Raw genomic sequence first — 11,992 nt, 5'->3', positions numbered from 1 at the left:
AGTTTTTCCACAGCCAGGTCACCTCCAGATCCCACCATGCCTCCTACAGCTTCTTCTGCTGCGGTTTTCTTAGCTCTTTAAAGGAATTCATTCTCTTCTCTTGCAGACAGAGTTGTGATCTCAAAAAGCCTTTGTCCAACAACAGGAAGGCTGTAATTGTTCATACAGCATCCGGGAAAGATATGCATGAGCTTCCTGAGTTAATGAAATCCTAGGGGTTTTTATGTAAAGTTCCAGTGGCTGCCAGTCACTCTTAAATGTCACACTGTGTAGGCTCACTGCTGCGAATGTCACAGAGGGAATTTTACTTTTAATTACCTTGTGCAGTTGACACATTCTGTTGTGTTTCCAAACCTTCCTCTGAAGTGCCAGGAGTCGGTCAGCCCATTGGAATGGGCTGCCCAGGGAGGTGGTGGAGTCGCCGTCATTGGAGGTGTTCAGGAGGAGACTTGATGGGGTACTTGGTGCCATGGGTTAGCTGTTTGGGTGGGTTGGATTGGTTGATGGGTTGGACGCGATGATCTTGAAGGTCTCTTCCAACCTGGTTTGGTTTATTCTAAATAAAGACTCTTTATTCTAAAATAAAGGGACCAAAAAATAATGGATAAGAGGTTGGTTTCAAACCTCCGATGCATAATGTTCTTTCACAAGTTCCATTGGTAAGGAATAAAATGAAGAACCGCTAAAAAGCAAAGCTGAGTGTTTATTTTCTACCAGAGCAATGCCTAAAACCGTGCTTGGAGCCTCTGATGCCTTGCCCTCTGGTTGAGATACTGAGGTAGCAGTGGTGGGCTGTCTTTTAATTTGGATTCTCATTTCTGCCTGAGGCAGGGCATAGTTGTCAGATTAGCTGGCTGATGGAGAGGTGCTTGCAACACCCTCTTCAGGAGAGCTTTGGATCAGGCTCCATATGTTTCCCAGTGGATGAATTATGGTCAGTTTAACATTATGGGTTCATTAATTTTTAGTTCTTTAAAAATTACCATACACTATTCATGTCTTGACTGTTTGTGTCCCAGTAGCATGCACAACTGTTAGTTTGATTTGCAATCAAGTTGACTTGGTTTAGAAGACTCATAAGAAGTCCCTCATGGAAGCTGCATGTCATCCATCTGATGGGCTTCTTGTCATCATAGATCACTGGTAAGGAGGTTTTGCTCAAAATACTGTGATAGGAAAAAAATCCCTCTTAGATGCACGTGGTGTAATTTCTTACTGTTGTTCTACAGCAAGATTTATAGGAGAAGCCTCCTGAGATATTTCAGCAGCATGTAGAGACTGCAATTAGGATTGGCCCACACAAGTAAGTGCAAAAGAGAGAGAACAATTTATACCTTGATCCTCAGAGAAACCTAACTCCCTGCATCCCAGTCTGTTATTTTCAGCAACATATTCCTCCTACTGACAGCTTTCCAGGTAATAGTAGAGTAGCATAACATTAACTGATGTATTTAAGTAGAAGTTTGTTGGTTTGATGTTTCTTTTTTAGGCCTGCTGTTCTAAGGAGTTCTGAGAACTTCACTGAGCTAATAAAGAACAACATTCATTCCCGAGATTTAGTTAGACCTTGTAAGTGCAAACATTCCTCAATGCTTTCTGAAGAGTGAGTAGCTGTGATTTGAAAACAAAAGAAATTACTAATTTGACACCTTTACTCAAGAAGGCTTTGCTCTCAGGGCTGTGTCTGCTTGAGTGTCAAACACCAAGTTTCTGTAATTCTTTTAGCCCATTAATCCAAAAGAAATGAGAGTTTGGGAATAGAGTCACACACATCCACCCCCAGCTAGTTCCAGATTAGATTCTGAGAGGCTAAGACTATATTCCTGCTGTCCACTTCAAGTTAATAGGTCTTGTGAACAGAGGATGTCTTTTCTGGAGTCAGCTAAAAGTCACAGCTTTTCCTGTGGTGAGTATGTGCCAGTGGCAGTGCGTTGGTGTTGCAACAACTTGTGAGGTGCCGATTCGATTTCGCTAGGGTGGGCGTTGGCAACACAAAAAGACAATCCTCCTCCATATCTGCTGATCTATCATCATTATCCCCATTGTGCTGTGTCAAATGAAAAGCCCAATGGTGAGGATCGCTGTTGTAAATTCTCTCTGTAGTTGGATGAAGCAGAAAATGCTGTTTGCTTTCATTTTTGTTGGGAATTATTGCAGAGCCACCCTGTGTAATTCTGTGATGCTGGCAGCCACCTCACCAGCAAGTCCAGCAAGATCAATGATAACAAAGAATATGAACTGGGGCAACCTCTCAAATAAGAGGCCTCTACCCCAGATGGCCAAAGGTGGTTCTACTGGGGTAGATGCCAGCCAACATCATGAGCAGCTCTGCTGCTGAAATAAAAATGGGCAGTGCTTCACAACCTCCCATTGGTTTCAGCAACTGGTGCTGTCCAGTCACACTCTGAAGAGTGTGTGCATCTCTACAGAGATTCACTCTTGATCTAGGAGACAGAGCTGTCATCCCAAGACGCAGCATGTGGGAAATTAGAGATACTTATCCCCAAACAGTTAACAACTATAGTGGGCTGAGCATGGAATGAGAATGTGGCACAACTTGAGCTCACTCAGTGACTCACCTTGGACATTTAACTTTCCATGAACCTTTAAAAAAAGAGAAAAACGCATGTGACTTTCCAAAACCTTCTGTAGTACAGCTGAATTCTTGCATGCTGTCTTTGGAGAGGCACAACTGCATACTGCTTAGCACAGAGGAACAAATACCTTGAGCTGAACTGCTTGATTCTGCCTTTTCTGGGACTTACCCAACATGATTTGTAAATGTAGGTTTGAACTCTTAGGGCTAAATTTTAGTGTGAGCTTCCAGGCCTCCTACCTTAGCACTGGTGCATACCAGAATTCCATCTGAGTCAGGAGATAACCAACACCCTGAAAATAAGGATGGAGTCAAGAGTCATCTCAAAGCGTCACCCCTGAAAGAATGGAGTCCAGAAGAGATACCAATTGAAAATGTGTTCCCTGAGTATTTTTATCCCCAAGTCTCACCACAGTCTGCAGCCCTGAATGAAGAGGCTCCAGAAAGAGGCCTCCAAGCGTGTAGTTTCATGACTCATCATTGAAGGCCCCACAGTCCATCCAGGTTAGATTATTTCAGTGACACAGAGATATTCTGAAGAGCCCAGCTGTTCTCTTTGTATTGCTCCTTTTAGCCTGAACTCAGGAATTAACAAGGAAATGTACCTCTACCATCTTTGGTGTAATATTTTCAGACACTTCATTCATGCTCATTGAAATTGTAGTGTTGGACTTTGGCCTACTGTTTGCTCTTAGCTTCAAACAGGCCTTGCCTCCTACACCTCCTCCTGCTGAAATTGGCACAGTGCAAGTTTCTTTGGGCTATGATGCATAAGGCCAAAGTACAGCCAAAGAGCAGCAAATTGGGGATAGATTAATCTGTGCTCCAACACCTTCCCAGTTCTTTCTTTATACTTGGACTTGTTCTATTTTTATAGAAACGAGGTGAGAAGGATTATAATGTGTATATTCTGCACTCCTTTCAACTAAGCTTTGTTCTTTATGAGCTAACCCAGCAGTTTGCCACTTCCATTTCCCACATGTATTTTAAGATGTATTGCTGGCAGGTTATGCCCCCTGTATTTCTGTCTTCAGCTGTAATATGCATTAATTATATTAATGTTCATATTGCAACATCTTCTGTGTCTGAAGTGGGAAAATATTACAGCTGGCATTAATGATTCCTGTTCTGACACGTGAACTGACTCCTTTTGGAAAGAGTGACACTGAGCATTCATGTAAGACTGGTTTTAATCTCCTTTCATATTTGTGTATATATTCTTCCTTATCTTCTCCCTCTTTTTCTAAAATTCTTTCAGATTTGACTGGTTTTGTAATCAATAGAGCATTTTACTCATCTATATGTGACTCCAAATCTCTTTGATAGTTTCATACTGTCTGAAATTCCCACTGCCAGTTTGTCAGTTTTGTTCATCTCTTTCGAATGGTTTATCTGTCTTTATGAGAGTTATGGGGATGCTTCTGAAATAAGCACTGTGTGGCAGCTTGGCAGCAGGTAGAAGGTGCATGAATTAGGTGGTGCAGATCTGTTTTTATGGCAAAGATGGATTCTACAAGAGGATAAATACAAGATTTGTTCATTGTGGATGGGAAGGTGACAGTCTTAGATGTACTTCTGCAATCCTTTGCAGGCAGGTGCTCTGTCTTTGCCCTGAGCTGGCACCAAGCTAGACGCTGGGATCACCCTCACCTGAGGTCGTATGTCCAGCTTCTTTGTGAGATTTAGTAGCCCAGACGCTGCTGCTGGGAGCAGGGGGCTTCCAGGTAACTGACTCATCTGATGAGTGTGGAGGTGAAAAATTTCCCCTAAACTTGCAAACAATGAGAAACAATCCCTCAGATTAAGCAACAAAAGGAGGTTGCTGAAAAGAGGTTGGAACCAGGTGGGGGTCAGTCTCTTTTCCCAAGTAGCAAGTGATAGGGTAAGACGAAATATCTTCGGTTTGCACTAGGAGAGATTTAGGTTGGTATTGGTTTCTTCCCCAAAGGGCTTCTCAAGCCCTGGTACAGGCTGCCCTGGGAAGTGGTGGAGTCATCGTTCCTGGAGAGATTTAAAAGACATGAAAATGTGGTGCTGAGGGACATGGTTTAGTGATGAACTTGGCAGTGCTGGGTTAATGGTTGGACGTGATGATCTTTTCCAAACGAAAGATTTTGTGATTCTAACTAAGTTGAGAGCATCCTCCTCAAGATGACCACTTGCACTTCCCACAGCCGAGCTCCAGCAGTAGGAGGCTTCAGAACAGACCCATTACCCCGGCTGACGAGCCCCAGCCTATTGCGGGCATCCCCAAAGGGGAATCCCTTTTCCCTGCCGAAAACAGCCAGGGGAGAGGCCTCCGGGCGGCGCTGGGACACGGCCGGCGATCAAGAGCCCGAGCCGGCGCAAGCCCCGGGGCTGCGGCAGCGCTCTCCGGGCTGCTCGGGGCGCTGTGGCTCCGCGGGGGCTGCGCCAACCGCTGCCTAGCCTGCGGGAGCAACCGCCCGCCCCTCCAGGCCGCCATGGTGTCGTGTGGCGCTTTCCAGAGCTTCCTCTTCGAATACGACACTCCCCGCATCGTGCTGATCCGAAGCCGCAAAGTGGGGCTCATCAACCGCGGGGTGCAGCTCGCCATCCTCGGCTACGTGATCGGGTGGGTCGGCAGGCGGCACAGGCGCCGGGCTCTGTCCCCTCTCCCTGCCGGGCTGCGCTCGGGGCAGTCCCGCAGCCCCGCCGAGGCTGCCGTGAAGGAGGAAGGGCAGGTCCTCGCTCGGAGTCCCCTGGGGCCGTGAGGCAGCTGGGCAGGAGTCGGGCAGCTCCCTCCAGGGCGAGGCGGGGAGGCAGCTGCCCGGCCCCGCTGCGGCTGTGAAGAAGGCGCGGTCAGGCAGGCGGGAAGCGGCCGCTGCGGGCTGAGGGGAGGCCGGGGCACGCCCGCCCACCTTGTGGGCGCCAACGGCATGGCGCTGACACATGGTGAGGCGCCTTCGCTGGGCCTGCCCCTGACTAGGGCTGTAGGGCTGCTTAGACGGCAGCTGCAGACAGGGCAGGACAAGACCTGGCAGGAGCAGAGACCGGCCCGGAGGGGCCGTGCAGAAACGCAAGAGTTGTGCCCTGCAAAAGCTCTCTGGAAAAGAGAAAAGGGAAAAACCAACAAACAAAACCCCACAAAACCCAAACACCACCACACCAACCCACCCCAAAACAGAAGAGAGATTCCTGGTCCTGTGAGCCTCATGTAGGGAGGTGCTATGGGACTGTCTGGACCAGTCCTTTCAGGTGGCACATGAAAAGAGAGGGAATTCCCACTGCCTGCTCTGGTTTATGGTGTTTAGCTGGGTTTTGTTGTTTATGCAGGGTTTCATTATTTCTTTAACTTTTAACTTTTCTTGGTTAACCTTTCCTGGGTTTGTTTATCGTGGTTTTCTTTCTTGCAATCCCTCTCTGGCAGCTGGGTCTTTGTGTGGGAGAAGGGCTACCAGGAAACAGACTCAGTGGTCAGTTCTGTAACCACAAAGGTGAAAGGCGTAGCGCTGACAGACACATCCACCTTGGGAACCAGGATCTGGGATGTGGCTGACTACGTCATTCCTCCTCAGGTATTTGTTGCTTTTGTACCCAGAGGGAGGGTTTTTTTAACCAACAGTTACTGTTCTGCCAAGGTCCATTGAGGTCTGGAGCAGCTTCAGCCTTGATATGAGAGAGCAAAGCACCTTTGCTGTGTGGCAGATTGTGCCAAGCACCTGCCCCATTATCCTTGTTCAGGAAAAGTGTGTGTGTGCTTGTGTAAGAGGGAGAATTTTGCAGTCTTCAGGAAAAACTTGCAAAAATAACCACGTGTCCTCTTTCCTACTGCATTCTAAAGCAAACAACTCCATGTTAATTTGTTGGCAGAAACCCCAGGAATAGGCTGCAGGTCTCTTGCTCTGGAACTGTGCAGGGGGTATTGCTGTAGTTACTGATTGACTCTGTCTGTGGGAGACTGCGCTCCTCAGGCAATATGTGGCAGCCTTCAAGGTTGGCAGGCATGACTAAGTTCCTAGTTTTTGGTTACTCTCTCTGCATGAGATATGGTGCAGAAAAAAAGTGGCAGCTTTATCTGGATTTTACTGAGTGATCATACTTGCCTATCATCAGAGCAGAAGCAACCCTGGAGAAACAAACCAGGACAGGTCAATTTCTAATAGAGATATTGAAAAGGAAAAAACAAATAAAAGTGGGACTTGTGCTCAGACTTGCAGCTGGAGCTTTCTTTCTGCTCCTGCCTTACAACTCCCTTGATAACTCTGTTTTCATAATGTGAATGAGCACTTTTGGGCCAAATGGGAGGATAGAAAGGGTTGCTAGTCCCACAGACATCAGGCAATGGATGTGAGAATCTGCTCTTTAGTGCCATACCAGCACTGTCCAAAGCAAGTCTCATCTATAGGGCCACCTGGGCTCTGTCAGCAAAGACAGAGTGACATGGGATATTATTTGCAGACTGTCACTCTTAAAGTTCCTTCTTGTTTTGTGTGTTCAGGAGAAGAACACTGTGTTTGTCATGACCAATGCAATACTCACGCTGAATCAGAGCCAAGGCCGCTGCCCGGAGGTGGGTACAGGATCTGCTTTAATCCTGCCTTGTGTGGGTGGGAAGGCCAGGGATAATAATTGCACTAAACTCTACAAACTTTTTCTCTCCAGCTTCCAGATGATGAAACAGAGTGCAAGACAGACAGCGACTGTGTTCCAGGATATGTCAGTTCTCACAGCAGTGGTAAGAAGCTGGCAGCAAGGGCTCCTTTCAGTCTGTTGTCCTACCTCTGTGCTATCTCCTCTGGAGGAAACTACACTTGAGTCTTTCTGTTCTCAGAACTGAAAGGGAAAGGGAAGCTCAGCTTTTTATTCTGTGAAAGAACAGATAGGCTTAGGCTGTGTTGGGTGGATGCTGGATAGATGTTTACTTTGGTGAGTTAGCAAACAATGTGAGGGCTTTTCAAGACCTTAAGTCCATGAAGCAGTATTTCGTATAGAGGAAGACTGACTCCAAAAAGGACCTGATGCTTCTTTTTCTGAAACTACAGATTGCTATGGAGGACAATGGGGTCTTGGTTCTGGCACTTCATCTCTGAGCAGATTGCTTTCACCTTATGGAGTGAGGAGATACTATAGGGCAAATACTGCCTCTTTGTTTTTGCCTGGCAGTGCTTCCACTCACATGTTTTTCCAGGCATCCAGACTGGGGAGTGTGTACCATACAATGGCAGCATTAAGACCTGTGAAGTCTTTGCATGGTGCCCTGTGGAGGATGACTATCATATACCCAGGTGAGTGCTCTGTCTTCCCACTCTGTGGTGACTCTCTCAAAAAGAGGCTATCAGTATGCAGCTGATGGCTCTCACTATGAGGTACTGTTGGGGAAGAGCTGAAGAGGTAATCACCAAGGATCCTGCAGAGTCCTCTGTGGGAGGGATAAAAGTGAGCTTAATTAATTTTCCTATTATTTTATAGGCCAGCATTTCTGCGAGAAGCTGAGAACTTCACCCTTCTGGTGAAGAACAGTATTTGGTACCCTAAGTTCAACTTCAGCAAGTAAGTAGTGTGTGGAGTCTTGCACTGTCTGGTCTCACAGACAGTAAAGGGGAGATGGAGGAGTGCAAGAAGATGCAACAGATCTTCTCTCTCTGTTCTGTAGGCGAAACATCCTCCCCACAATCAGTGCCACCTACCTGAAGAACTGCATCTATGACTCCCAGACTGATCCTTTCTGCCCTATCTTCCGTTTAGGGAAAATAGTTGAAGCTGCAGGGCAGAACTTCCAGGAAATGGCTGTGGAGGTATTTGGCAGACCCTTCTCTTGGGCCACAGCTATGTAGGAGTGGTAGGTATTGTCCCCCTCTGCCTCATGACATGAGCTACAGGACACAGAGTAGCTGCAGAATGGTGAGCTGCTCAGGCCAGGAGGACTGGAGTCAATTCTACTTAGTCAATATTTGACTTTGGCTTGTTTGGGTGGAGTTACATGCAAGGTTCTTCCTTAGCAGGGGAAAAGAGTGTTTGGGACAGGAACCTGGGCCAGCAAATCGGGGTCCTGGCCAGCAGAGCGCCTAATATTAGGCTGCCTGGGCACTCAGACTGCTCACCTTCTCCTCTCCTACACTTGGCAGGGTGGAGTCATGGCACTGCAGATCAAGTGGGACTGCAATCTTGACAGAGCTGCTTCCCACTGTGTGCCAAAGTATTCCTTCCGGCGACTCGACAGCAAGGACTCAGGCCACACTGTCTCACCTGGCTACAACTTCAGGTACTGTGGCTATGGGAGAGCACCTGGTGTCACAGAATCCCAGCATGGTGGGTCAGATCCTCGCTATGCAAACCACAGCACAGGAGGAAGCTCCACTGATTGCATCAGAGTGTCTGAGGCATTTGTATCAGCTTCTGGTTGACCAGTTTGAGCCAGCCTCCTGTTCGGGCCAGCCTCTAGTGGTGTGGCAGTGTCAGGGTTTGGCTGTTTCAGGGTGTGCTGATGTGGGACTGGGATGTAGGGGTGGGAGACTGAGTCACCTCCTTTGTTGTGCCTCACAGAAATCTAGCCTTTAGAAAGTGGCTCTGTCAGTTGAAGATCAGGAGTATCCTTTTGGTGTACAGCACCACACATGAATTCTGGCCAGTACTGATAGGTCCAGTACCTCCAGTAAAACCAGCAGCACGGAGCCAGGTAGCTGGTTGCATTCAGGATTAGAGCTATAATGACACGGATTGGCCACCTTGCCAAGATCATGGCAACTGTCCTGTCTGTGGGGAAACAAGGCTCAGGGCTGTGCCTGTTTCTAGAATCACAAACTCTGCCTTGGCACAGGGCATCTCTTTTGGTGGCACTTCACTGAGAAGCTGCTGTCATGCAGACAGCACAAGTGTGTGGGAGGTGCCAGGCCAGCAGGTATATGGGGTGCCAGGTGGGACCCACTGGAGGATATTGCAGCCAGGCTTCTGTGGGTTCTGAAGTGTTCTTGCTAATTCCAGACTGTAGTGCAGCCCCTTACCAACCCTTCCTCTTTTCTTCCACTCTCTTCTTTGCTTCCTCCTGGCTTAGTCAACCAAATGGCAGAGTAAGTCTGGTCTCACATGTTCTTATGCCTGTTTCCCTGTCACTTGCCTGGGAGTCGCGTGGTGTGGGACAAGACCGGCCTCCGTGTGCCGGTCTGAGCTGTGGTCCCTGCTCCCTGCCCTGCCCTCCCGTGGCTGCCTGCACTCCTGCAGCCTCCTGCTTGCCTCTGGCTGACGACCGATTCTCAGGTGTAGCTCAATTTCTTCCTGTCTGCCCTGCTGCTCCTCTGCTGAAGCTTTCTGAAGCCCTGCCTGCAAGTTCCTGATGTGGCTGTGCAACCTGCTGTCTTAAATTCACCTTTGCTGGGTTTTTCTCTTGTATGTACTTGCCTGCATGAAACCTTGCCATGATTTTGGGCTTGTCTGTGGAAGTACTAGTGTTCAGCCCATCTTGGGATGGGGGATACAACCTCAAAATTTCCATCTAAGCTCTGACCTGTCTCCTCCAGGTTTGCAAAATACTACAAGGACAGTGACGGCAGTGAATCGCGGACACTCGTCAAGGCTTACGGCATCCGCTTTGATATCATAGTGTTTGGAAAGGTAGGGTGACTCCAGCCCCAGAGATCTTGTGATGAGGGCTTTCTGAAATGTGGAAAAAACCCCATATTCATCCTTGTGGTTGTCTTCTAGGCAGGAAAATTTGATGTAATTCCTACCATGATTAACATCGGCTCCGGCTTGGCGCTGTTTGGTGTGGTAAGTGATTCTGTCTGCACTTGGACTCAGTCCTGAGTCAGTGCCACAGTTCTGAGGATCATTGTCTTAAACTCTTTCAATCTCCCACCAGGCAACAGTGCTGTGTGACATTGTTGTTCTGCACTGCATGAAGAAGAAATACTACTATCGGGAGAAGAAATACAAATATGTGGAGGATTATGAACTGGTAAGCATCAGTGAAGGCAGAGTTGAGGTGAAGTTGCTTCCTTCTCTGGTTTGGTGATACTCTGAAACAGGATGTAGGAAGTCCACATCAAACAGGGATTTTGAACTGCAGCTCTGAGTAAACTTTGTCTTCATCAGAGAATCTAATTTTTACCTCAGAGCTGTTGCAGGGAGGAGCACTAGAAACAAATATTGTCATGTTTCCTGGGCAACCACTCTTGGAGAAGGAACTGCACATTCAAGAATTTGTCATGTTCCCACTGCATCTCTTTTTTTTGGTTTACAGTCCTTGGTAGGTGCCTTCTGAGAGCTGCAGACAACAGCTCTGTCCCCATCAAATCTTTCCTTCTTGGCTCTTGAGGGTTTCTGCTGCTGTGAACAAACCCATTCAGAGTTATCTTCTCTGAGATCAGTATACTGACAGCCACAGTTAGAGCTCCCTTCAGAATCCAAACGGTCCATTTGGCCAGCAGAAGGGTTTAGTGGGGTGGCTTGAGTGGTGCTGAGGGTAAAATCCAGCCCTGCAGCCCTGGTGGGAAGTGTTGCTACAGAGGGTGGATTTCTGAATCAAAAGAGCTTGTGGCACTGGAAGAGTAAAGTTTGAGTGGGAGTGAGTAGCTTGCCTGTGCAGAGGCATGTGAGAGAGGAATGGGGAGAAAGAAGAGTTTTCTGGCAGCAGCTGTGATCTCTGATACTTGCAGGGAATTGATGAGACATATGGAACAAACTCCTGACCTCCTGCTGCAATGGTGCCAACTACTGCTGTGAACTGCTGCTGTGAACAGTTTCTCTGACCCTGTGGGGAGACCCTCCCCTGCTTCAGAAAGCAGGGAACAAACCTGAGAAAGGGACCTTCTTCACTCCTGTTCACTGCTGCTAGTAGCTGAAAAGAACTGGGTGCTCCTTGTCTGCTGTCTTTCCAGGTTAATTGCACTAAGCGCAGGGGGAGGATTGTGCTTTTATTTCAGGCTTCTGCACCAGCTAAGCCTGGGACAGGGACCGCTCCACTTTGTCACTTTGACAGTCCTCCTGTCCCTGAGCTCACTGGTAGCAGAGAGCACAGGCTAACTGGCACAGATCCTTCCTTACACGGAGGATAGCTCCTGCTAGGTGTTGCCTAACCTTGGGAAACAGCTCCTTGCTGTTGTCGGATCACTCTTCCTTGCCCTGAAGGATTGTGATGCTTAGCTGAGCCTGTGCTTACTCTTTAACTGCATCTCCAAGCTCCAGTGGCCACAGACCAAGGCCAAGTGGTGTTGGCTCCATTGTGCTATGGCGAATGGCTTACTGGGTACAGAGTATTCTTCTGCTTTGTTTCTTTTTGTGGTACTACTTTAAATTTTATTTTATTTTCAATAAAATATTACCCTCTCAGCCCTCTTGAAGTCCTGCAAGATGGGTTTTGCTTGTTTATTTCTCCCTAGGGCGCATGAAGGTTAGGGTCAGTGAACTGTCTTCATTTGGCAGATACTGTTACCAGAGAGC

At 47.8% G+C, this 11,992-nt stretch overlaps 1 protein-coding gene across 1 annotated transcript; it reads left to right on the top strand.

Annotated features, from left to right (window-relative positions):
• The first annotated feature begins 5,027 nt into the window (after window positions 1-5,027).
• Window positions 5,028-11,901, top strand: P2RX4 (purinergic receptor P2X 4). The gene is made up of 12 exons (XM_068163483.1): window positions 5,028-5,189; window positions 5,985-6,132; window positions 7,056-7,127; window positions 7,220-7,292; window positions 7,746-7,842; window positions 8,027-8,107; window positions 8,211-8,352; window positions 8,683-8,819; window positions 10,072-10,165; window positions 10,256-10,321; window positions 10,413-10,508; window positions 11,209-11,901. The coding sequence occupies exons 1-12, from the start codon at window positions 5,059-5,061 to the stop codon at window positions 11,239-11,241; spliced, it is 1,170 nt and encodes a 389-aa protein (XP_068019584.1). The 5' UTR covers window positions 5,028-5,058; the 3' UTR covers window positions 11,242-11,901.
• The last annotated feature ends 91 nt before the right edge of the window (window positions 11,902-11,992 follow it).

This window comes from Melanerpes formicivorus, unplaced genomic scaffold, assembly GCF_026170545.1.
Source record: "Melanerpes formicivorus ecotype bairdi unplaced genomic scaffold, bMelFor1.0.p_v2 SCAF_72, whole genome shotgun sequence".
Classification (NCBI taxonomy): Eukaryota; Metazoa; Chordata; class Aves; order Piciformes; family Picidae; genus Melanerpes; species Melanerpes formicivorus.
This window is presented reverse-complemented; position numbering and strand designations above follow the sequence as displayed.